This window comes from Phasianus colchicus, chromosome 5 (genome assembly GCF_987193195.1).
Source record: "Phasianus colchicus chromosome 5, bPhaCol1.hap1.1, whole genome shotgun sequence".
NCBI lineage: Eukaryota > Metazoa > Chordata > Aves > Galliformes > Phasianidae > Phasianus > Phasianus colchicus.
Genome location: NC_143440.1, coordinates 47,241,391 through 47,267,219, shown reverse-complemented (window position 1 = coordinate 47,267,219; position 25,829 = coordinate 47,241,391). Strand labels below are relative to the sequence as shown.

The 25,829-nt window shown below is 39.3% G+C and overlaps 1 protein-coding gene across 10 annotated transcripts in view; it reads left to right on the top strand.

The window, feature by feature from the left end:
• The window catches only part of SYNE3 (spectrin repeat containing nuclear envelope family member 3), a 61,249-nt gene that overhangs the window by 13,127 nt on the left and 22,293 nt on the right, over nt 1-25,829 (top strand). For all 10 annotated transcript variants that reach the window (XM_090141559.1, XM_031593039.2, XM_090141563.1 and 7 more), the window contains 16 exons: nt 5,993-6,150; nt 8,645-8,817; nt 9,276-9,585; nt 14,168-14,329; nt 15,251-15,595; nt 16,731-16,867; nt 18,849-18,996; nt 19,751-19,933; nt 20,191-20,334; nt 20,822-20,956; nt 21,987-22,148; nt 22,842-23,005; nt 23,327-23,441; nt 23,621-23,776; nt 24,322-24,471; nt 25,426-25,464. In XM_090141559.1, coding sequence (XP_089997685.1) covers nt 5,993-6,150; nt 8,645-8,817; nt 9,276-9,585; nt 14,168-14,329; nt 15,251-15,595; nt 16,731-16,867; nt 18,849-18,996; nt 19,751-19,933; nt 20,191-20,334; nt 20,822-20,956; nt 21,987-22,148; nt 22,842-23,005; nt 23,327-23,441; nt 23,621-23,776; nt 24,322-24,471; nt 25,426-25,464 — 2,681 coding nt within the window. The remainder of the gene's footprint in view (nt 1-5,992; nt 6,151-8,644; nt 8,818-9,275; nt 9,586-14,167; nt 14,330-15,250; nt 15,596-16,730; nt 16,868-18,848; nt 18,997-19,750; nt 19,934-20,190; nt 20,335-20,821; nt 20,957-21,986; nt 22,149-22,841; nt 23,006-23,326; nt 23,442-23,620; nt 23,777-24,321; nt 24,472-25,425; nt 25,465-25,829) is intronic.

Genomic DNA, 25,829 nt, shown 5'->3' with positions numbered 1-25,829 from the left:
AGTACACAATATATGAACAACAAAAGTGGAGCAGTTTATTAGATATATTACTTGTTCGGAATTGTTCACTGATCTCCAGCCAAGATTCAGGTGGCACAAGAGTTTATTAGTCAATATATCAGTGGTGTGACTGGCACCCAGTGCTGTGGGATCACACAGGCTGTAGAGAACAAGTGGGAAATAATTAAAAACATAAATTCCAGCCTTCAGAGACCGTGAGATTAATGCTGTTGACTTGTAATGCTTTTACTTTTGCTGACTGATGGTAAAACTCTTTTGGTGGTGAGCAAGGCTGAAACCAAGCCTATTCCAGCAGCTGGGGAGGAGTTCACCAAGTGGAGATTGCTGGTAGGCAGCAGGTTCTCTTTAGAGGAAATTTCAGAAGCAGGCACCCTAGATACAAAAAATCTCCGCTGTGGTTTTAGAGCAGAGATGCTTAACCCAGACTAAAGAGTCTACGAAAGGTGACTAGAAAAGCAAGCCTGTTGTTAGTATCTCTGGCGTGTTTATTGGGAAACTTCTGGGGTATGTATTATAAAAGGTTAAAATCAGTCTCTGCAGTATTTACACCACTGGCCTAACATATGAAATACCAATTTGATTTGACGACTGTAATATCAAAACTAAAATTTCAATGGTCAGATCTACTTGTTTCTGACAGGGAGAACAACCCCAGAACCCATCTCTGCCTCGCTTGCATGTGATGATTCCATTCAGAAATTGAACTAGTTTAATATTTTGAATCTTTTTTAAAAATTTATTCCTTTTAGGAAGTGACTTACTAGACCTGGGAACTTTGTTATTTGCAGATGAGTGATATAAAACAAAACAATATTCCATTTGTGCTGCCTTTCACCAAAGTCTGAAATTAATCTTTAAAAAAATCAGTTGAAAAAATCAGGCTTTTTCAGTTAGCCTGGCACAGAATATGGCTGACAAACAGTTTTTGTTTTGGTTTTGTATCAAATAGAAAATTTTCTGGTGTGGTCATGTTGTAACTGAATGTCTTGCGTTAGCTGTAGGCTTCCATGGATTCTTTTGTAGGGAAAAGGAAGTGGTTATGATATGCACTGCTGCAGTACTCATAATGTTAGTATTCCTCAATTGAAAGGGATGCTTGTAACTTGGTTATGAATGTGTTTATTTAGATAAATATAACAAAGAAACATCTTATTTACTCTCTAGCTCATTCATTAGGGCAAGCAATTGCTAACTGTCATAAATAACAAACAACAGCAAATAACACAAGAAAAGGCTGTGTTGGAAGATGGGCAAGGTAATGGGACTAATGTTTTGAACCTCTAAAATATACTGGAAATAATTACATCTTAAATTTGCAACCTGAAGTTCTTCTGCACCTACCCAGCCAGTTTAATTCTGCTGTGCCTGGCTGAAGCTTTGCTGGAGGCTTTCTATCCTGTGATGACAAAGCATCTGCTGCTGGAAATGCAGTTCCAAGCAGCAACTCATGGGGCTGACCACGAACGATTCCCTCCATGGGCACTCCTCCTCTCCAGCCTGCTGCATTTGGAGCTCCCAGCTCTGTCTCTTTGCTTGGCTTCTTTTACAACATCCAGGGAAACTGAAGAGTTATTAAATTATTCCAGGAACCAAGCAATTCCCAGAATCACAATTGCTTTCAAATTCATGCATTTGTATAAAACTTGACAACTCCAGTGGGGCTTTTGTGAATCTTTTTCATGTGCAATCCCAGAACCAAATGGAAAGGTTACAAAAAGTTTGAAGTATTTCAATAATTGAAAAACAGCCTCCCTCATTGTGAGTGATTTGAATTTCCTCCAGCATTTTTGTACTTTCCTTTTTATTTTTGTAAGAATTTGGTTCTGGAAACTAGTCAAGTAGTACATGAATACAGGAAGCCAGAACATACTGAAAGTATGTAAGAGCCTGTGTTTTATAGGTGTCAGTTTGAAAAGGGTGTTTAAAGTTGGAGTGATTGCAAGAAATGTCTTAAGAAGTTTAAGGAAAAAAAAAAGCTGTGTGACTTGGCAGAGAGGAAAAAAGTACATTAGGAAACATTGCAAAAATAATATGATAATCCTACCAAAAAGACACTGCACTTGCAAAATAACTTTACAAGCTCCCAGTACTGCATTACAAATATTAAATTTCATGATACCCTAGTGAGAGCTATTAGATGCACTAGGGAGAATGCTGGAGTAGATACATTTAACTAGGAGGTGCTCAGAAATGCGGCCCCAGGAATGCTGGCTGAATTGCATGAGGGACTGAGCTAATCTGCATCATGCTGTTGCCTTGGGATCCCAGGGCTGAGGCATCATGCCTTCTGCAGTGCGCTTCCAGAAGTGTTTTTAGGCCAGTGGGGGTGAATCAGAGTTAATGGAAAGCCCAGTCCTGTGGGAGATGTTCAGCTCAAAAGTCCTGGAGCTGATCTGTGCCTTGTATTTTCCTGTTCATGAAATGTAAGCATGCTTTTTATAACACCTATGTGTGCTGCAGGAGCCGTCCTGGGCCAGTTCTGCTCAGCACCTTGAATTATGCTTCCTCCTTATCTGTGCTAAATGACTGCGTTGTTTCACTTGGAGAAATAACACTGGGTTGTGCTGAGTTTCCCATTATCTATGCCAGAATTTCTTTTGGTTGGTTATTACCCTCATTTAGTAACATACGTATAGAGATGCTAAATGCTTTGTGCAGTATAAATATACTTTCCACAGCATGAACTAATACACGATTCAAGTGGCATTAAAATGAAATGTTGTTTCAAATACCTATGTGCTATTTGAAAATGAGTGTGATAAAAATAATTTGGTACAAACTGCTCAGAGGATTGCACCTGTGTTTAAGGGGAAGCCCTCCTGGCATAGCGGGTCCTCGTGCCCATGCCCTGGGACAGGAGCACTGTGGTGCAGGTGGCCTCAGCGGGCTGCTCCTGCTGCAGGTTGGTCCATGAGTGCTGCTTCTGCACCACTCAACAGCTCTGGCCTGCTTCAGGGGCTGTCGTATCTGCTTTGTGTTTTCAGTACTGATCAGAGCCCTGCATTTCATCTCCGGTATTGCTCAATCATTTAGTTGCAGTGATGCAGCAGGAATTGGGTAAATACTCCTGATTCATAACACTTATCCAGTCATCATTTATCCTAGCCTTAGGATTGCTTGCAAAAAAAAAAAAAAAAAGCTGTATTACAGCTACTGCCAAATTTCAAGTAGTTTTGTCAGCTATTCTTTCCAAGCAGGCAGAAAGTCAGAAAAACCCCAACCTATGCCTTTAAGGCTTGTGAGGTCTTCCAAAATAGAAGACCCAAGGACTCTATTGCTAAAAGCTTTGCTGGGATCTGATGCCCAGTGCTGGGAAAGAGGGAGGAAAGCCCCACCAGGCAGGGCCAGCTGCCACCTATTGCAGCTTGCAGCCCAGGAATCTGCCTGGGACTGGGTCAGAGTTCACGTTACATTTAATCATCTTTATGATGCTAAATTGCATTAATTACTTATTAAAAATCAGTAAATGATTTTATGCAGGCAGTTGGTGTAACAAGGTGTTTCTTTTTCTTTGCAAACTGGTGAATCTTAACATTGGAATAATATTTTCCATGCTTCCCATTGGCTGCGTGCAGGGAATGCCTGTGTGTGGGGTGGGGGACCCTGCCTCTAATTTTAAGACAGAAAATCCTCACTCTCAGAGGACAGCAGCATGAGTATGAGTAGGGTTTCTCTATGAAAGGTGGCAGTAGGTTTTCCATGTTTCTTAGCTCTACTTGACTGCCCTATGCTTTTTGTAAGAAGTGAGACTGAAATAACACAATGGTCTCTATGATCTAGTTCATAAATAGAGTTCTAAAGCCAATTTTAAATATGATATGGATGTTACCAGGAATAGAAACTTCTCCTAGGAAATGAATGTCACTCCTCATCTGAGTCTATCCAGCAAATGTACCGTGAGTTTTCATTTCATAAGAGCGTAACTGGAGTCAGTTTACACTCATGCATTCAGTTACCATTTGCCCAGAAATGTACGTATGCAATGTGCAAGGAGTTAGGGGACAGACTGTATGGCTCCCAGTAATGTTAATGTGAAATGGAGCCCATCGGTCAGCTGCAGAGCTGTGTGCTCTCCTCTATGAGTTAGATTATTATAGCCAGGAAATGGCAGTTCTGCACCAGTTACTGGAGGACACAGTTACCTGAAAGTAACTTTACTCCATGAACTGGCTTCATTCTTAGGATTGTTGTAATGCAAGTCATTTTAGCTTTAATGATATATCCTATTGTACGTCTAGTAGCCACTCCATACCACATCACTCTTACTAAATCCACTACATCCTGTTCTAATCTTTAATTTCTTCAGGGTGAAGTCACTCTTCTTCAACATTGCCCTCTAGCTCTAACAGTTGCAGCTTTGAGTTTTACTTTGTCTGCCATCTCCTGCTTTCCTCCATGCAAACGCAGCTCCCCGTGGCTGCACAATGAAGGTGGATCTATCCTTGGGGGCAGGACAGCTGCTGATCTGTAGATGCAGTTCTCTCTCTGGACTGGGGCTGTTGAGCATCAAGCCTGCTGAAGCCTGAGCAACAATTTAGACTGTTTTTATTGCAAGTGTTGCATACACAAATATCTCGTTTCTCCTGATCTGACATGGAACAAAATGCACCAGGAGTAGAGGGAGGAACATCTGATATGGCATGAACCCCTGTGCATCTCTGACAAAAGCACCGTCAGCATGGTGAGAAGCTTTTTGCCACTGGGCAGGCACAAGATGGCTCTCTCTTGTATAAAGATGGAGTTGCTGACAGTTAAAATGGTTACAAAACTCCCTTAGTCCAGCTTCATCAAAAGCTGTGCTCTGCCTCATGCACTGAGCAGATTCACCCATGTGAATTGTCCCATGGAAATGGAGGGGTCTGCTATGGCATGGAATTCTGTGCAACAAACTCAGGCTCAATAATTAGTCGTCACGCTTTGTGCTGAGAAAATATTTCCATGATGAATAACAAAGAGTAAGAATATTTGAATTTACAGGAAACATTAGCTGCTTGGCTGCCAGTAGCTGTAGGATGTGATCCAAAACTGTTTAATATCGGTGGCTTTCTGTTCACTTCAGTAGAGCTGATGTTCAGGGGCTTCATTATGATTAATCCTGATTAGTCAAGTTCAGCCTGTTGGCTGACAGAGGATGCCTCTCCCCTGTTGCAGGGTCACTGCGTACCATCTGGGCAGCAGAGTCTGCAGCCTGACTAGAGAAGACACAAGAACACATTAATGGAGCAAGCAGCCGTCACATTCGCTTGCTGTATGGGAAGGAGAATGACAGAGGGAGGGGAAAATAAAAAGCTTGGTGTAGAACACAAAAGAAATATCAAAAGAAGAAATGTAGAAGTGCTGATATTCCAATGTGATGTCTTCTAGTGCTTTGTCTGGGCAGCTGCTGGCCGCTTCTCACTGCATCAGTTTCTCCCAAACTCACTGCACGTGCCTTCAGACCTCTCGATGGTCTCAACAGAACAAGTTAACTGAGGGCCTAAGCAATCTGATGCTGATCTCATCAGCTTTAAAGGGCTTACAGAACTCTAAGTTAAGCATATGCCAATTGTTGTGCAAGTCTGGTGTCACGTTCTGTACACGAGCTTGGAAGGGCACAAGGAGTGTTTTGTCCTGACTAGACTTTGGGCAGAGACAGAATATGTTTGTGATTTATGTAGCCAATCTGGAATACACCACAGACACCAGATTAATCTCATCTGAAAACTTTGAATTAAATCTGTCTCTTGTGCTGGAGCCTCCCACTGCTCCCTACCTTCTTTTTGTTTCCTGGTAGATTTTCATTTGGGAAAGCTGCAGTGCAGGTGTCTTTTTTGTGCTCTGCTGAATGCTATATGGGTGAAGTTTTTTGTATCATCATTAAGAAGGAAAGCCACAACATTATTATCCCCCCATGCATACTCCTTTAGGTTTTCTTGAATGAATTCCTATTAAGTTTTAACCTAAAAGCTTACTTTTCTTCTTATCCTTTCAGTTTCTTTGAATGCAATGACTCAGCAGCTACAGGATGAATTTGACAGCAGCGTGGAGAATGCAGAAGCTTGGATGAAGGCCATCCAAGAGAGACTGAGCATCAATGACAACACCAAGGGACCACGATCTGCCCTAGAAGCCAGGCTGAGAGAGACAGAGGTAAGGGAAGAATGTTGTGGTGGTTCAAAAGTGGCTGTCACTGCCAAAAGTTGCACTTATTGCTGTGAGGTCTGGAGTTTTCTGTTAGGAAGCTACCAGCTACACGTGGCTGCTGGAATATTGGTCCTGTGTGGATGGGATTGCCTCATTCTTATTTCTAAGTTTTCTATCTGCAGAATTGTTGCAGCCATTGTAGAAAAGAGGAGAAAAATTTGACTCCTGGTTTCCAAGATATTCTCATTGATTTGGAAGATGAGCAGCAGGTTTGGCAGGTTAAAGTGTTTTCATGTTCCTATGAGCATGCTCAAACCTGAAAAAGAGACTGAGTCGCAACTTGTAATTACCAGATACTGATTTGCCAAAGTCCAGTATATTACATGAGACAGTTGGGCTTCAGTGTTCTGTCCCCTTGAGGACTCTAGCACTGACAAAGAAAGATTGCAAGTGTCCTAGTAATGGCTGGTCTAGAGTAATCCACTTGTCCTTTTCCATAAGACATGTGATAAGAAGATTTACAGCTCCCCTTTCTAACCCATCTAATTAAAAGGTGAATGTTTTCATTTTTTGTTGTTCTGACTTAATCTCTTGTATAACTCTCTCACAGAGATCCCATTGCAGATTGTGCTGCTGTCTTACTGTGATGTTGCATTCATTAACTTTGGTTTCATTAGATGTTATCTTGCTCTTATTATCTCAAAAAATGATACTCTTCTTTTTCTCCAACCTGTACCATTCATGATTAAAGGGAGTGGTGATATTTCTGTGATGAACACTGAAACTATTTTTATACTAGTATTACTATCAATTCTAACTAATCTGTCTTTAAATCAATCAAATGAATATTTTCCATTGCAATTTACCCAACAGTATGTAGTTTTGTGGCTACTGAAGTTTGGCCTGCTTCTTTTGAAAAAGTTTAACAGCTCAGAGAAAAAATTGCAGGTTTACATGGAAAGCAAGGTGCTTTGCATAATGGTGCTGCAGTGTCTTTTTTCTTCCCCAGCTGCGACTGGCTTCTGGCCTAATATAAAGACTGTTCATGGAGTGACTTGAATGTCAATCATAAGAACCTAAAGTATTTCCTCATGGACAATGGATTTATTTCTGTCCTTAACTAATTTTCATCTTTTCTTTTTGTCTGGGGAACTAATATATGCAGTCTCCAAAGGCAGTCAGAAAGTCCAGGAACTTGAATAAGGAGAGTGGTAGTTTGGCAAAGGGAGTGCAGCCATGGCAGAGATAAAAGTTTTAGAGATCTGTGGTGATTTCATATAGCTGAACTGAAGTATGTTGAATTTTGTGGGCTTTGGAGGAGATCTGTAACACACACAAAATCATGATAGAGAGATCTTCATTTTAGACTTTAAAAGTTCATCATTCTAAAGAGAAACAAGTGTCTGTTTTCTCTTTCTATTTGTACCTTACCCACCTCCTGTTCCCTCATCCTGCCTTCTTTGTCAGACTCCTCCCCTCCTCCCCTCGTGGTGTGCTCATCACCTTATCTATTGGCTGTTTTTAAATCCAGTCATAATTTTCAGTTTCTTTTTTCTGCATCTGGCTTGCAGGTTGTTTTTTTTTTTTTTTTTCATGCTTCCTTCCTGTGGTTTATTTTCTGTTAATTTATTGATGAAAATGTCAGCCAATGATAGCAATCATTTAAACAGATCTGAAGAAGTAGAATGTCTGTACAACCACTTGACTTTTTCAATTTTATTTTATTTTCTTGACACATATCCTGTGGGCCTAATATTTCTGTAAGTAGTTGCCAGTTTTAAACCTCTCCATGTTTTCATTATAGAAAACTTTTCTTGCAACGGGAGAGGCTGCAGCAAGCCAGGAATTTGTGGAAGAACGGCAAGAAAAATTAATCTTATTAGATCAGAAGTTTGGATAAAGTGATGCTGAAAGCTACATCCAAATCTGGACATAGCTATTCTGTAATATTGTACAAAAATTGTGCTAATTTTCTGTCTTTGGGTAAAGAAAGTAAGTTTGCTTCAGATAACATAGCTTAACTGAGGTTCTTGGCTTTCTGATTTGTTCAAGATACATGTTTTCTTTAATTCATTACTTAGCAATTTAGGCTCAGAGTAAAATGTGGTAGCATACAAAATTCCACTAATTAGTTTTTCTTGGCTTGTTTTCTGTGACAACTTTTATTTGCAATAGGAGATCTTTAAATATGTTTCGTGACTTTGAAATTGAGATGTGGAGATGGCCTTTTTTTTTTTTATCTAAGAAAATGTTTTTCAACTGCTGTATGGTTTTCAGTTCAATTCAACCCTGTAGGATGGTTAAAAATAAGGTTTAATGGTTAAAATGTTTAATGATAAAGAACAAAGTCTAGATGGTTAAGGGGAAGTTCTTATTTTCCACTCAGGTGAAGCTTTGCAGCAGGGACTTAAGGATTCCGGGAGAAAACTAAGATTAAATTTCATCAGTTATGCTTGCTTCTTTTTCAAGTTTTCATTCTAATTTAATCTTTTTTTCACAGAAAATACGTGATCTGGAACCAGAAGGCACGTTGAAAATGGACTTGATTCTCACAAAGGCAGATGCTGCTCTTCACTGTATCAGTGAGGATAAGAAACACGAAGTACTGTCTAAGCTGAGACACATTAAAGCCTTGTGGGAAGAGACAGCCATTTACATTACTCACTGTCACAGGTAAGAAAAGCACAACACTGCTCTTTTTTGTCGAAGTATTTGTCTCATTTAGTGATTTTATGAAGTGTTTTCTGCCTGGCAGTATGGGAGATCTTAGGGAAGTGGAGTAGGACTGGGAAAGATGGTGGGACTTCATCTCGCTCCCCTGTCATAGCCAGCCCATCTATATAATCATAGAGTCACCAAGGCTGGAAAAGACCACTGAGATCATCTAGTGCAACTAAGTCCATCTCATGGGCTTGAATTATGAGTTTTGCTAGGCAAAGGTACCTTTTACAGAATATTTCCTTCTCAGAGCAGGCAGAATCTGAGAAATGAAATGTGACCTTCTATAATCAGTGCAGCTTAAAAATGCTGAGCTTTGTCCTTTTCCTTGAATGCCCTTTGAGCTTGTCAATCAATCTGCACTGATCCCATCACGATTTCACCTAACTCATCTCTCTTGCTTTCCCCAACAGCCGTATTGAGTGGGTCTGGCTGCACTGGAGTGAGTACCTGAAAGCTCAAGATGAGTTTTACATATGGATTCACAACATGAGGGTGACCTTGGAGCCTGACATTGAGTTGCAGCTTGGCTTAAAGGAGAAGCAGTGGCAGCTGAGCCATGCTCAGGTTCTGCTGAATGATGTCTTAAATCAGTCGGTCCTGCTGGAAACGCTGCTAGAGGAAGCTGCTTCCTTGTTCAACAGGATAGGTGACCCCAGTGTTGATGAGGATGCTCAGAAGAAAATGAAGGCGGAATATGAAAGCATCAGGGAAGAAGCTGAGGTAATAATGGAAGGTGTTTAGATTTCATTAGCACACCATATTGTTTACTCTCCGCGTTTCTTGAGTGATGGGGGTTCCCTGGTAGGACTGCAGAAAGAAAAAGAGCCAAGGGACCTCTGTTCTTTCAGCCAGCAGACTGTTTGCAAGTCTTTGTGTCTCAAGCTGTTAATTGGAATGCTCTCATACTGTACTTTATAGTATGTTGTAAAGTGACTGCAAGCTACTTGGCGTGATCTAGTGTGAATCATTTGTCATCTTTTGGTGCATCAGTGATCTTTGTGTAGTCAGGTGCAAAGTATCTATTCACATAGCCAAGCTTGCACAGTAATTGGAGGACGTCACATTGATTCAGATCCAGAGCTGCAGAACTGAGAAACACTGAGATAAGTCAGGTGCAGCCCAACACTGAACTCAGCTGGCCGGTTCCAGAATCTGAGGGATTTCCACTGGACACAGATACTAACTCATGCTTGCTGCTAATCTTCCAGTCTAGCCAGCTGTTAGATAGGCTCATGTAAGACATTCTAGTTTATCTTTCATTGCCAGTGATTTCCTTTGACCCTCCCTGCTCCCAGGTAAAGAAACTCAGGTAAAAATAAGATTGAACCTTGTGGCATGGCAAAGGGGCAGAGATTTGCATACAGGGAGGAAAATTCAGTTTCTTAGTAGCCTGTATCAGTAGAAATACACGAAGTATTTGAGAAGAGTACTCAAATGTTCAAGATATACACAGATACACAGAGCATATAGAGCTTCTTAAAATCTAATCTGTGTTTCATAGTGACTTCCAAGAATTCTGTATGCTGGAATTACCTAATACAAATACAATTTTCATTGTTTGTATTTGTATTAGGCTCTACTCTTTATCTCTGTCATAATGTTGCCTTACATTTATTCCCATGTCACATCTTAGCCCAGAGCTGAAGCAACATCTGCTATCCCACCTTGAGCACTGTTGTAACAATAGCTATCTTCAGGTCACACTGAGAGAGCAACTTTGGGACGCTCATGCCACTACTATGCTTGCTCTGCAAATACTTTTTCTGTTCAAAGAATTCAAAGCAAAACAAACTCCACAAAACAACAACAAAAAAACAGCTGTCAGCTTTTGTGAACATGGCATTCAGATATTTTTTAGTAATAAGAAAGTTAAAACTTCTAATGGTAAGTATCTTCAAAAACCAGAGAGAATTCAGAAACTACGTGCTGCAGAAATTGCAGAATTGTAGCAGATAGGCTGTAGAGCCACCACCAGACCAGCAACTCAACGCTGATGGTTTATTCTTAAAGGTTCTCTTCACGATTAAGCAACTGATTTTATAAATAATAATATTCCTTGGAATTTAAGTGTTCTGTATCTAGATTGCAATTTCTAATTCTCATTCAGTCCCTTCTAACCAACATTTTTTTCGTTTTAAAGCAGGAGACAGTCATTAGACATTTTAATAAGGCAGTTTTTTCAGACAAGTAATTTAAATAGTCGGGATCTGAATCTGACCTCTCTGAGACTGGTTTTATGCGGTGTAATTTCTCTGGCTGAGTTGGATATGTGCTGGTGTAAATGAGATCAGGAAGTGTCTCATAGTACTTAGGTAAAATATGTTTTTATGTCTCCAGCCAACTGAGGTGCCAGAAAAGCTTTCCTTTGGCACTGGCTACAAATACCACATTTCACAGAAAGATGAGGTGAGAGAATTCAGCCTAGAAATCTCTCTTTCAGGAGGTATGGAATAAAGAAGGGGGATTGAGAAGCCTTGGCTTTTGCAGCTGAAGTAAATGTAAAACTCATTAGGTAATGCAAAGGCTACAGGCACCATAGGACTCATATTGGAAGGCACAGTAGTAGTTAAAAAAAAAAAAAAAACCCTTCCACTTCTTCCAATGGCAGAGAGGAATGAATGAAAGAGACGCAGGAGTTGCAGGAGGTTTGCTTTGGCCCCATGAAGTGATAAGAGGCTAGACGAAATCTGAATTGCAGATGCCAGCTGAATGCCTGAGCTGCCTGCTGGGGTGGGTTCCTGGTGTTTGCAGATTACACTTGTGTTGAAGAGCATTTTTAGAGACTGCAGTTGTCCAGCTCTGTCAGAAGGGCAAATGCTTGGATGCAGATTCTGAAATGTTTTTTGTGGTTTTTTTTGACGTTGTTTCTGTGGTATGAGCAAACTTTTTTCTTTCCTTGTAGTACTAACATGTGCCCTTATTGTTTCCAAGTTTTAAAGAAATGTCAATTTCTGTTAATTACATCAGCAGGGGTATTTTTATATTTAGTGGTATTTCACAAACGCTTTCCCTCATCTGATAGCAAATAGCAGAGGCAAAATAGCAATATGCAGATGTAGAGGGTTGTGTGTTAAAGCATAAATTATAACTGGTGATGCTAAGAAAAGTTATGGTATATTATATGTGGATATTTAATCAAATTTATCAAATATGCCTGAACACATTTATTTTAATTCAAGTTGTCTCTGTTAATTCAATAGGCGTTCGTAAAGCCAACCCTCTTGTGCCAGGTCTGAAAGTACCAGGAGAGGCTATGGGAGCTTTCTGCAGTCTGAGATGCCACAGAGGGATTTAAAGCAGGAACTTCCTTGATGTGCTTTAAATTGCCTTCCAGATGAGGCTGGTTTGCCTCTGCTGACTCTAAGTGAACTTTAGGGGAGAGTATTTCCTATGCCTCCGTCTACCTCTGTGACTACTTAGGGCTGGGCAGATCCTTCCCAGACACATTTCTTCCTCTGCAGCCCATACTGAACCAATTCTTCTTTTAGGGCCACAACCTTGCTGAATCTATCTCCTCACATTAACCAAGCACGTGGAGATTGAGTTTAACAATGTTCTATTCTCCAAACAGCTACCCTAGTAGAAGCAAGTGATACCGTTTTTCCCAACATTAAGAAAATTTCCCTGCCTAACCTCTTGGTGGGGGCAACCAGTTCTTGCTGGCTTTATGCTTGACAGCTACCACAGTCTGTCCATGTACATGTAATCTCTCCCCTGACATAATGGATCAGGCAGGACTATTCAAGCTGCATGATGCTTTGTTTTGACTCAATAGACTATGCAAGGGTGGATCATTTCTACTTCCTTTTTAATGCTCTATATATTATCATAAAACCTTCGTGTTTAATAATAACTCTGATTTGTTGTTCTCGTTTGCTCCCTTTGGAGCTTCTATCAGTGCAAGAAATTAGCCTAATTTCTGGAATCAAATAAACTTGGACTGATTGTTTTAGTTCAGTGCTTGAACCATTTACACCACTGTAAAGGTTGCATTCCCCAAATACCTAACATGAGGTCAAAGTGCAAATTATTTTTAACCTTTGCAGATTTGAGAATCAAGGCAAGGGGGCATAGCAAATGAGTAAAGTGGTTTTTGTTGGATAAATCTTGGTTGGCCACAGAGGTCTCCAATCATACCTCTACTTTTGGTTTGCACAACTGAGCAGAGATAAGAACGTCAGTGTGGAAAAGAGACTGGCATGGTGCCACTGGAGGATGGTGGCTTTGTATTGCACCGCAGGGATAACCTGTCCCAAGGTGAAGGGCAAAGTCCCAGCTGCAGCACAAGGGAGGTCCTAGGCTCACTCACACAGAACAAACTCAATTTGTTTTAGTTACAGCACGGCCTTTCAAGAATGCTGCATGCACTAAGAGCATTCCACAAGGGGCAGGCTTTTTTCCTAAGGTAACCATAATGTAACTCAATTGCTTTCCATGCCAACTGGTGAAGGGCAAGAAAAAATCAGCCTGATTTGTAGGAAATAGCATTTGGTTGGGTATTAATGAAACAACAGAACAGAATTCTTCATGATTCACAACCTTCAGCAAGGATTAAACTTCAGCTGACAAATAAGGGTAGACTGAGCAGATATGATTTCATCTCAAGTGGTTCCAGACTGGATCTGCAGGGAGCAATTCACCGAGTGCAGGCCCACATAAGTGCAGGGATTAAGGTTTTCTGGATGCACAGAGAAAATCAAGCATGCATCACATAGATTTATATTTGCTCCCAAGCTCTGAACTAGCACCAGAGCATGTTTTGTGATCTGCAAATTGAAAAACTTTTCAGTTACATTATTTCTAGGGATACCTTGAAGATGACAGTTAATTTCTTTACCACCTGTTTAAATAATAAAGATGGAAACAATATGTGCCTGTGGCACAGTTTATCCTTTTTTCATTGTTATATCTAGGCAAAGTAAATCTGTTGTGTGCTCATCTTTATTTTTAATTCACACGAGGATCATTTCTGTTCTTTCTGTCCCCTGAAGTCCAAATCAGAAGTGGACTTCTGTCTCTTATCCTTTTCTAATGAGAGATTGAGAAATTTTGGAGAGGAGAGGTAGAAATTTGCCTGATAGGACCCTGCAGTTTGTCTCTCTGGGAACTAAACTACCCATTTAGACCCTGCAGCACAACAGACACAAGTGCTTATGCAATCTTTTGTGCTGCTTCTTGCGGAAGCCAAGTGCTGTTGGGGCTCAAGGAAAGGGATTCTTGTTTGTACATTCTGGGTTATAGTATAAAGGAGAAAGGACAGTGCTTATCTGGCTCTCACTGCTTCTGATCTTTCCTGTTACAGAGCAGAGTGAAATTGCTTGAGAAGATAACTGAAGAGCACAAGAAGTACAGCGCTAACATCAACCAGTTTCAATCGTGGCTGAATGGTGTGACGAAAAGATTAAACTGCTGCATTGGAGAAGCAACCAAGTCTTCAGCAGAGGACAGACTAAAGGCAGTGAAGGTCCTTAATTGATACAATATTGGCAAAGAAGCAGGATTATGTGTTTTCTATGCCTGTATGCGTTTCTCAAACCACATAAGGGTGTGCTTGAGAAAAGAATTATACAAGCAAAGTAAGGTGACGGTTGTTGTAATGTGGGTTATGGATAAAGAGTCATCACAGGTCTGAAAATTGCATACAAAGCTCTCTCAGTTTTACCAGGGGTTGCAGGATAGCCTACTTTGGGTTTTGGTTTTGATTGATTTTTTTGTGCTTTTTTTCCTTCTTAAAGCCTGCTCTTCCACCATTATGTGATTCTTGAGCATCTTGCCTTTTTAAACTTTCTAAAGGAATGGCGTTTGGTAAATATGATCCAAATAGAGCCTACAGGCTCACAAGGATTGAGCACTTAGAATGAGTGATTAAAATACGAGTTTTAAATCACAGAATCATAGAATCACCGAGGTTGGAAAAGACCTCTAAGATCATCCAGTCCAACTGCCCACTTATCACCAATATTTCCCACTAAGCCATGTCCCTCAGTACAACATCTAAACATCTAAACTGTTTTCAAACAGTTTATAATATTTTGGTACCATGCCTTAAGCTGTTCAGCTTTAAATCTCATAGATCTATTTATTGGTACTTTTCACTGCCTGAAGCTCCTGTTTTCTACACCAGGGACTTCAGGTGATAAGCATTTCTGAAAATGAAGCCAATATTTTCAAAATCACAGCAGTTAGTATTATACAGAAGGCTGTCGAATGACTCTGGCTTCTTTTGAAAGAAAGTCATTTGAAAAAAAGCATATCAAACTTTGAAGTAAGAAGTGAAAAAGAATATATGTACAACTAGGAGAGGTGATCTTATTTTCTGTCTGCTTTCACCTTTTCCCCAGTTTCCCATTCCCACAACTAATATTTATGTAACTTCTTTCTGCAGGAAATTGCCAAAAACATTAGGAATGGTGCAAAGAAATTGAAGCATCTTGAAAATCAATGCGCAGATGTGATTCAAAATACCTCCCCACTGGGAGCTGAGAGATTGAAGGACGAACTCGATGAGCTGAGAAAAGCCTTGGAGAAGTTGAAACTGCTGAGCAATGAGGAGGAGCAGAGATTGCTCAAGATTCAACAGTCAGAAAGTGCCTACAAGTCCCAAGCCAAACAATTAGAAGCAGATATCCAGGAATTCAGAAAAGGTCTACAGAAACTAGAAAATGATTTGGACCCTGGGGAAAGAGAAAAGACTGAAGATGAGTTTGTAGCTCAGTGGAGAAAATGCAATGTAAGTTGTTGCCCTTCATATACCAAAAAAAAAAAAAAAAAGAAAAGATATAAATGTAGTCATAGATTGAACACACACAGCCACATTTAGCAGATATCTGGCCCATTGTTTAAAGGTGAAAAGGAAAGAGTAGTAGTCATGTATATGAAACAGAAATGTAAATAGCAACAATGAAGACAATTATTTTAACCTTATCTTGTTCTGCACAGTAAGGAGGTAGCTAGAGGATGATTTGGAATTTATCTTGGATTCAGAGGAACCATATTCAGAAAGAGAAAAGTAGAGAGCAAAGAACATAATTTTCTGCACTTATAATGGAGCAAGAAAAACAATGTCTTAGTGTATGTACAAACATATATTCATCTACATACTATTGCATTTATAGAAAGACACATACTTTGAGAGTATTTTGTAAGACTATCTCTACGTTATAGCCTTCCTCTCCTACCATCAAACACATATTTGTTCTTACAGAAGAATTCCTAAGATTGTAATAATTCAGTATTTACAGTAAAATCAATCTGCTGGAAAGTTTTTCACACATAAAGTAAGTAAGAGTCTTTGTCACCCATTTCCTCCTGAGTGTTGTTTTTGCATTTATTATCGCTGTTCAAAATACTTTTCATTGCTATTTGTGTGTCTGGAACTCAGCAAGACTAGCTGGCAAAATTATGTGCAAAAAAATCCACAAAATACAGACTGATTCAATTGTGTAACATTACAGTGGTTTTTGCTTGTTTTGTTAGCTTACATCAGCACAAAATTAGTATTCCATACATAGGTGTTTCAGAAGATTTGTTCCTGCGTACAAAAGTGGTTAAGACATGAATCTCATTATAAATTGCAATCACTGAACTGAAACTGGGACTAGCTGTGATTCACTGAGTTCAAACTGTAAACCCCACAGATCAGAAGCAGAGGGTAGTCAGTGTGAGAAAAGCAGAGAGCACCTGCATGAAGAGAACAGTTCCTGAGAATATATTCTACTTTATCAAAGTCCATATTTAGCCAGGAAAAAAGGCATCAGAAGGGGGACTTGGAGTTAACAGTGTGAATACCTTGCGATGGCCTTACCATCATTTCACGTGCCAGACACTACATATGGTGTGACCTGTTTGTTCTTTTTATGATTAAGGCAACAAGAGCAGTTCTGGCTGCAGAAGAGTCGAAAGTTGAGAGGCTGAAGGCTGAGCTGAAGGAACTGCTGCGCTTTTCTCAGGATGTGCAGCCACACGCTGACAGCGTCATCTCTGCAATACGGGAATATCAAAGGTAGTGGGAAGTCTATAAGGGGGCTGGGGTGGGGTGGAAATATCATAGACTTTGAAGGGATTGACAGACACCTAAGAAGAAAGCAATAATCCATTTGATTCTAGGTGGCAGGTAGAAAAAAAGTGTTTTTTCTTTTATGACATCCACCTTCACAATTCAATAAACCTGTGATGTTAGCTGTTTGCTAGGAGTTGTAGGCTGCTGGCCATTTTCAAGCAGTAATCATGCATCATTAATGTTGTGCATGGTTTTAAGAAAATTAGATTGTTGGCAGCTAATTTGATTTTCTTAGCCTTATATAATAATAATTTATGTACTTTTTTTGCTTTTCATGACAGCAACTAGAAAATCAGGGCAGGAGCTGTAGTAGTAAATGGTTCGGAAGAATTATGCCCCTTCCTTATTGAGTCTGCTGTGATGACTCATCAGCCTTAGCAATTACTTGGCAGAGCTTATTCCTCTCTCCTGACTGCATGCATGCATGATTCCTGTTTTCAACTTGCCTTAGTTTGGAAACTCTGAGAGTTTAGCCTCTCCCTAGACTTCAGTGTTTCCGTTTCCAGGCTGTCTGGAATCAGGAAGTAAAGGAGCTGGCAGCAAATTTTGCAAATTAGAAGAAAGGATCATTTTTTAGAGGAAAAAGAAAGGTCAGTTCTTTTTATTATATCCAAGCTTACTTTTCTCTATCCAGTGCACAGTATGCTGCCTAACTGGGAGGGTTATGGGTCATTATGGAAAAGGATTTCAGTTTAAAAACTAGTAAGTAGACGGTGTTGAAAGAGAAGCAGAAAAAGCAGGAGAACTTGCCTCTGAGCGGAAAATGGCAGCTGCACTTTTGCCAGCTTCTCCCCAGAGCTTCTTCACAAAGTCTAGCAGTGTCACGCTGAGCCTGGCAGGGGCAGCAGAGCAAATGGCAAAGGACATGTGCTGTCAGTACTTTACATTCGTGGAGCTGCAAACTTGTCTTTGCTTAGCTATGTAATGTCCCAGTGACTCAGGTAAGATTATTCTTGCTGCTTTTATGGACAGACAGAACTAATCATGTTTACCTTGGAAGTCTGTGGCATTGCTCTTGCCTGCTTATCCTGTGAATTTTCAGGAGGCTGTTCCCATACGAATATACAATTCAGGCTGCACTCTGCCATATCAAATAGGATTTGGCAAACTGGGAAGTCAGGAAAGCTCAGAAAGACAGGAGACAGCTGCTTGGGGTGTGTCCCTGCTGGGCCTTGTTTCTCAGCTGCGGTTTGGATAAGCCTTTAGAAGGGACGCCTGCATACTTAATGAATGTGTGCTGATGTAGATTTATGTAGATATACACTCACATAGTTATGTGCATAAATATATATAAAAGATTTAGTTTAAAAACTTAGAAAGTTTTTTAGAATCATACACACACACATGCACACATATGTATAAACGTATATAAATACAAGAAATTCAGCAAATGTAATTTGGCAAAAATTTAAAAAATCTAGATCGGAGGAGAAAAAAATTTTTTTTTCCTTTCTTTTATAGGTAACTTAGTGTGATCAAATATATATTTTATTTATTTACTTATTTGGAAGTAAAATACTACAGATAACCATGGTTAAATTCTATATAACCTTGGCTTGTTTTTCCTAAAACTCAATGAGACTGCTCTGATAATTCTATTTGTAAATCACACTGATGACAGCAGCCAAGAAAAATGACACAGGAAAGGAAATGGCTGCCTGCTAAAAACAGAGTAGCTCCTGATACATGGTTGCACGAGAGGAAAACGTGTCTTAGGGCGCCTAAACAAAGTTTTGTCAGATGTCTCTGACAGACAGAACAGCTGTGAGTATGCAAGACCAGGCTCTGACAGTAAAAGACTGAGGCTTTTGTGTTGGATGTGGTTTACACACTAGTATTGTGTTAATTCATGGTCTGATGAATAGGATATTTGGAGTTGGTTTTCCTTGTAATTCTTTTCTCAGCTGCCACTTTATCCTTGCAGTGTTAAAGGAAAGACATCTAAAATGAGCACTGATACAGAAACTCAACTGAGCAGACTTTTCCAAAATCCCCTGCAAAGTTTTGGACAATGGAAGCTAACTGTCCAGATGCTCCTGGAGACTCCAGAGCCAGCGTTGGATCAGATTGAGGTAGCAAACCTTTTACTAAGCTCAGAAACTGATACTTGGTTTGCATTTGCCCAAGCAACACCAGTAACTGACTGCATACAGCTGCCAAAAGCAACAGCTGGAAGGCCCTTTCCACTATAATATGAAACTCCACTGCACAGAGTTCAACTCTAGCTGTAGCAGAACATCTTATTTTGTGCCATTCCTTTGGTTAACTGGAGTCATCAACTGAATAGTCTGAATGAGCTATATGTCTTTAACAGTGGTGATAATGCTGTTTATCTTTGGCTCAAATTCCCTTTGATGGAAATTCTGTGGATTCTGTTAATAAGACTGTAGAAATATAGTTGTGGGGTGATTTCTGCATGCGTCCAGGAAGGCAGTTGTTATTTTGTCACCCCTTTAATCTCCAGAATAAATGTGTCTGTGAACAGGGATGGAGTTTGTCCTTGGGATGAGCATTCAAGCTGTCCTTTCTGTTGGTTGTTTAGGCCTCTGCACAGACAACTCTTTCCATAGTACAGCTTTCCTCTATTTCTGTTCACAAAATGGATGCAGCCCTGATGCTTCTAACATTGTCAGGAAGACTTTTCCTTTAACTGGGCACTGTCCAGGTACCTTTTGTTACCCCTTGTCAGCCCAGCATGCTGTTCTTACCTGAGTTTGTCATACTGCTTTGGTCGTGTGACTTGTGTGAGAATAATACAGTTATGTGATTATTATTATTATTACTTGGTTATGATTTTACAGGAAGAATATATATTTTTTCCTTTAGGGTGCTCTAGCTGAAAGTTCACAGTTCAAAGAAAAGCTGATGACATTACAGCTGAAGAAAGATTTGCTAAACAATATCCTTGGAGAGGACAAAGCAAAATCCTTCCTGGAAGAAGTAGCTGAAGCTTCAAAGGAGAGAGAAATTCTGCACAAAAGTTTACTGCAAAGAAAAAGCAAACTCCAAGTGAGCTTCAAAGCCCATATACAGACTTAACCTGTAACAAAGATGACAGTTAATCTTTTTCTAAGTCAGTTTCATAGAATCAAATTTAGCATTAACCAGTTGTGCTCAATTTGTTTTCCTAGGCTGATGAAATACACATATAAATTTATAGCCTGTTGTGTGTGGTGCGGCTTAGTATTTGCTCTGAGTACTGGATAGACTAAAAATAAAGCCAAGGGAGTTTATGTTGAATATTTTTTTCTTCTTTCCCTACCTAGAATTTGATACTGCAGCATAAGGACTTTGATGCTGCTTTTGAACCTTTGCAGAAGAAATTATTTGCCATCAAAGCCAAATTAGACTTGGAGAATGAACCACAGCCTAACCTTTTGGGTAAAAAGACACAACTCCAGAGACTCCAGGTACATTACAATAGTGATTGGTCATGATATTGCATTGCTTCAGCAAAGGATTCAATATGCATTAGAGCCTGCTGAAGTCATGCAGTGAACCTAGATAGCTGGGAAAAAGGGAGAGAAGAGCAAAACAGGAAGAGAGAGAGGATGTGACTCTTATAGCCATAGTGAGTAGTTGGGGTGATTCTGATATGGTATGCCATTTCACCGTTGGTGCAAAGATGTCAGTATTTACCTGGTTGTATTGTGGCTCCTCTAGCAGCTTCTCAGCAGCTTGTTTTCTTTGTTATGTATGACATGTAAGAACATCCCGCCATTGCTTTCAGAACCATTCACTTCTAGGCATTGAGTAATTAATGTTCTTAATGGCAAAGATTGTTCTTTTTTTTAATAATGCCCTCACACTCTCAACTGGAAATGCCTTCAGCGAAAGTCTTGTAAAGGGCCTTGCCATGTCTTGGACACTACTCATATGCATTTTTTTCCACTGCAGATGATCCAAGATGACTTGGCAGAGATTGCAATTCAAATGGAAGAGGTAGAGAAGCTTGTTCAGTCAAATGCAACACATAGACATGAAATGAACCAACTTCTGTCTGACATTCAGGCCCTGAAGAGATCACTGGAGGTAACATAAGAGTTCTTAGTTGCCTGAGAAGTTACCAGTTACCACTGTTTAAAAGTAAAGTAAAATAATTATTTGAGCATATGAGATTATATACTATGAATGACAGATCTTTTCATTTCAGGTGAAGAAGGTACTGATTTAGGGGGTTGGACACCATGATCTCTATAGGTCCTTCCAACCCCTACAATTCTGTGATTCTTATAACTTTGATAGCTCTTCCAGGATTCTCTGGTTATCTGTAGTATGCTGTCCCTTTGAGATGGGTGTTCTTCCACGCAGATTGTTGGGTGTTTTGTTTGTTTGTTTTTAGCTGTATGAATTATTTATGGAGTGGACCTGTTATTTCTGAGAAAAAGACTGCATAGTTACATGATTACACATTACCTTAGACTTGTTCACAGATTCCTGGACTGTGCAAAAGTACCAAACCGTTTGTTCTTGTATAGCTTTGCGATTCTTGTTAACAAGAGAAAAGTGTTGCAATTTTGTAAGTATTAGTTTTGACCTGAGACTTTCTATAGCTTGTAAACATAGCTATAAAATGACCTTCCAAAACAGACTCAGAGGAAGAGCTTATAAAATGGTCTTGGTTTTGCCGGTCACCATGAGGTTACATGTAATAAAGTGTTAATAGACTCTGTGGAATTCTAGTTTCAATCTCAATAATCTCATTCATCACTGAACTGGAATTTTGCAAAAAAAATAAAATTGTCACACTTCTGATTCAGAGAGTATAGGATGTCTTTAGTATTTACAAGGGTGTGAAAAAATCGTCATTTTTTTGTTTCAGCTGAAACGGAAGGTAACTATTCTCATGCTTAATGCCCCCCCATGTGGTTAAATTCAGGCCTGCAAGGGTCTATAGGTGTCTTCTATGCCATGGATGCTAAAAGATAAAGCTTTTTGTATCTCATTAGCAGCTACATTTTTATTTTCTACCCATGAGATTTTGTGTCAGTAGTCACAGTGTAAGATTCAGTAATTAAAGTGCTTATCTGTGTTTGGCTGCTGACATTTTTATCATTTTTAGATTATGATACAGCAGTCTGAAGAGCATGTTCAGAAGCACTGGGCATTCAATGACAAACTGTCTGACCTCCAGCAGTGGATCACTGCAACCACTGAGAAGATTGGCTCCTACCAGGATGGTGATGTGAAGCAGAGCAACGAGAGCAGGGTGGCAGACCTTGAGGTGAGAATAACATCTTAATGCAATATGTTAATTATTCACTTTGCAGCATTTAGACCTTAAGAGAGGGTTTTATAGCAAGGGGCTCCAGACTGAGGAGAATGGTAAGAGTTTGTTCCTCCTGAGGCAGCTTTTGTTTGCTGCTGCCTTCCTGCTTTGCCACATGCTGTAGTATATGGAACTAGGTAAAAAACAACAGTGAGAAAAGAGCTAAGAACTGTTGAAATGGGAAAGTGTCATCAAGCCACAAGTTTTAAAATGATAAACTATCTTTATTGTTGCATACATACAAGCAGATTGAACATTACTCTGTTAGCTAACTTTATGCTGTATTTGAAATAAACTCTACCACAGCTTCTGGCTTTTTCCTATTCAGCAGTATTTTGCAGGCTAGGTTCACTCTGGTAGGTTATTTCAGCTGGCAGCTTTTGCTTTCATATGGGAAACCAAGGTATCTCTCAGGAATGCCACAGATGAGATGCACTGACAGCTTAGGTCCTTTAAGTTTTGCCATCTACTCTTTGATATATGTTGGCTCTTTGCAAGAATCCACAGCATATTTTTTTTCTCGCTAGGTATTTTCTAGCTAGTGCCAACAGAAGCAGCGTAGCCTGGACTGAACATGGCCTTCAGTCTGACATAGCCTCTGCTTTACCCAGGATACCTAGAAGTAACTGTAAGGACTGTACGTTTCAGAGATGGCTAGCTGAGTTTCCAGATAAGGAGATCCAGCTGCACCTTGTGGAAGCTCATGGCCAGCTGGTCATGGAGAATTCTTCCCCAGAAGAGACTGCCCACGTTCAGGCAAATCTGGATCAGCTGAAGGAGTCTTGGAGATCACTGAAAGAACTGGCAACTGGGTAAGTGTTCATATATGTCTTTTTTCGATGTTCACTGTACCCACTAATGGAAAAAAAAAAAAGAAAAAAAAGAAAAAACAAATGCTTCAATGAAAATATTAGAAATATTAGAACTAAAGAACTATTGCTGCTTTGAAGAACTCCTGTCTTGAATTTTTAAATTTTTATTCTAGTTAAAAATATATTGGAATTAAAAATAGCAGTAATAAGTGACAATAGTGCTATTTCATTAGAGGTGTCCCCGATAGTCTTGATCAAAATGTGGGCATCTCACCATCAGGTGTCTCACTGTACTGATGTCTATGATTTTGTGTTTTACAGTCTTCTCAAAAGGTGGCAGTTAAACAGACCAATGGCTGATAAGAAGAAAATAGCATTTGTGGATAGCAGACACGTGTCTGGATCAGTCCATTGTTTAGATCTCAACCATAAGCAGGTGAGGGAGGAACTTTGAGTCTGACTTTATCATCAGCTTCACAAGAACAATTTTATTGGCCTCATTTGATACTATGAGTTATGTGCTTGAAGATAAAGATCTTGCAGTTAGGTCTTCAGAAGAAATATCTGACTTAACAGTAATGGCTTGTTATTTGTTGCTGTTGTCCTGTAATCTAGGAGAAGACAGCAGAAGGGCAAAGAGTAAGCAGCCGCGTTAAGCTCCAGCTTGACTTTGAAGAGTGGTTGCAAGGAGAAAACACCAAACTCTCCAAAATTCTTGCTGTGAATTTGTCTTCCACAGAGGAAATCAAGACACGCCACAAAGAACTGGAGGTTAGTTTTCCATAGGTGAAGAGAGAGACAAAGATTGCAATAAGTGCAGATTCTTTCAGAATCAAAAAATAAAAGCAAAAAAAACTTCTTATATTCTCTGTGTTAGGAGACTCCAGAGCTAATGAGGAACTAGTAAGCTTAGGAAATTAGGACAAGTATTTCACTCCTACTAAGAAACATCTGCCACAGTCAAAGTGGTAGAAGTGAAAGAAGCAGCATGGCCTGTAGGTGCTGGACTGGACAGTTTCAGCACACTATATCAAATATATTTGTTAAGGTGATTAAAATATCTACTTGCTATTTGGAATCACTGTTTTGGTTTCATTTGAATGCCATAACAATGGATGCTGTAAGAAATGAAGCAAACAAAAATATCCAAAGCTACAGAGGTTCTACAGATGAGTGGACCATTTCAGGCCAAAAGAGCAACTAACCCTGAATATCCAATACTTGTATTTAATACAACTGTTCATTTAAATGGTAGCTTTTAAAAAAATGAAACCCTCCTGAATTCCGAGTTGCTAGTGACCTTGCTTTGGCTGCAGGAGCTGCAGGCTCGTGTGCCTGATGGTCAGCGTCGCTTTGAGGACCTTCTTCGTTTTCATCCTGTCATTGGAAATTCTGAAGATCTGGAAGACCTGCGTTACCGTTGGATGCTTTACAAATCTAAACTGAAAGAATCCATGAGTTCGCCGGTAGGTGACAGCACTCAATTTCCAGTTGCTGATCTCTGCCATTGCTCTTTTAGGTTGCTTCAAATTGCTAGTCTTAAATCAGCAATACATTTATATGTGCTTAATTGAAACCTCACTTAGTAAACAAAATTAAAGACAGAGCAAATTAAACTATATCTTTATGACTATAAGCACAAATCTCCTTGTATTAAAATAAAAGATATGCGCTATTTTCTCCCTTTATAAACAATGCTCAGAGTGTTTCTCTGCAGGGTATTTTAATATGTGAACCAAATGAGTAAATAATGTATCTAATGATATACTAAGGATGGCAGAATTCATCTCCATGTACAAAATATTCCAGGCCATGCTAAAGTTATTTCTGTGTTCTTAGCATAAACTTATGTAATTATTAATTACAATTTTTCAAGTACTTATGTTAATTGTTCAAAATACCTTAACTGTAGGACCAGACTTTTCAGTTATGCATTTGGCACTTTCTATATAGAACTAAGGAATCAGAAGTTGAGCACCTAAAGTTTGAAACCCTAGAAAATTTTCTGCTTTAGGAAACCTTGAAAACCAAAGCTTACTTAAAACACAAATTCTTCAAAGGGTTCAGAAGGTAAACATAACCTCTGCTAATAAAGAGCATCTTTTTAAATTTTGTTTTCCACTGATTGTAATAATGTTTTATCAAAACCTTGTGTAAGCATAAATGTAGTCAATAGGTGTCAGTAAAATCAAGGCTATTGCTAAAATTCTTCATCTGATTCAAATAGCTGAGAGCCTGAAAACATTTTAAATTTCTGTCTGATGTGTGTTAAAAAGCTCATTAAAAATATATCACCTGCTAGTTCACTCTATCCAGATGACCATGAATTTAAAGAAACATCCCTTATGAGGTGAATACTTTTATAGGTTCCACTGGGATCTTAAATTCATGCTTTTTTCACCTTTTTTTTTCTTTAACAGATTACTGGATCTTCAGAAAAACCAGACAGATTCAGAAAGGTATGAAATTTTCCTGTCATTAAGCTAAAAAATATTTTATCCAACATTTCACAGATAATTATTTGGAATTAGACTTTTTCAAGATTCTTGAGATCATTCTATAATTAAGATCCTTTCTTTTCTCCTTTATTATTTTTAAAAGTTTTTGCTCTAGAGCTATATCCCTGAAAGATGAATATCCATATGCTATGCTATTTGAACTTAATTCATTTTTCTAAGGAGGCTAAGGAAAGGTTGAAATCTCTCTCAAAAGAATTTAGAGACCAAGTTCCTATTAAAAAAACCTTGAAAATATGCCTTCTGATTCCTTTAGAAACTTCTGGAAAATTGCTTTGGATCGTTCAGCCCATTCTTTTACTAATGCA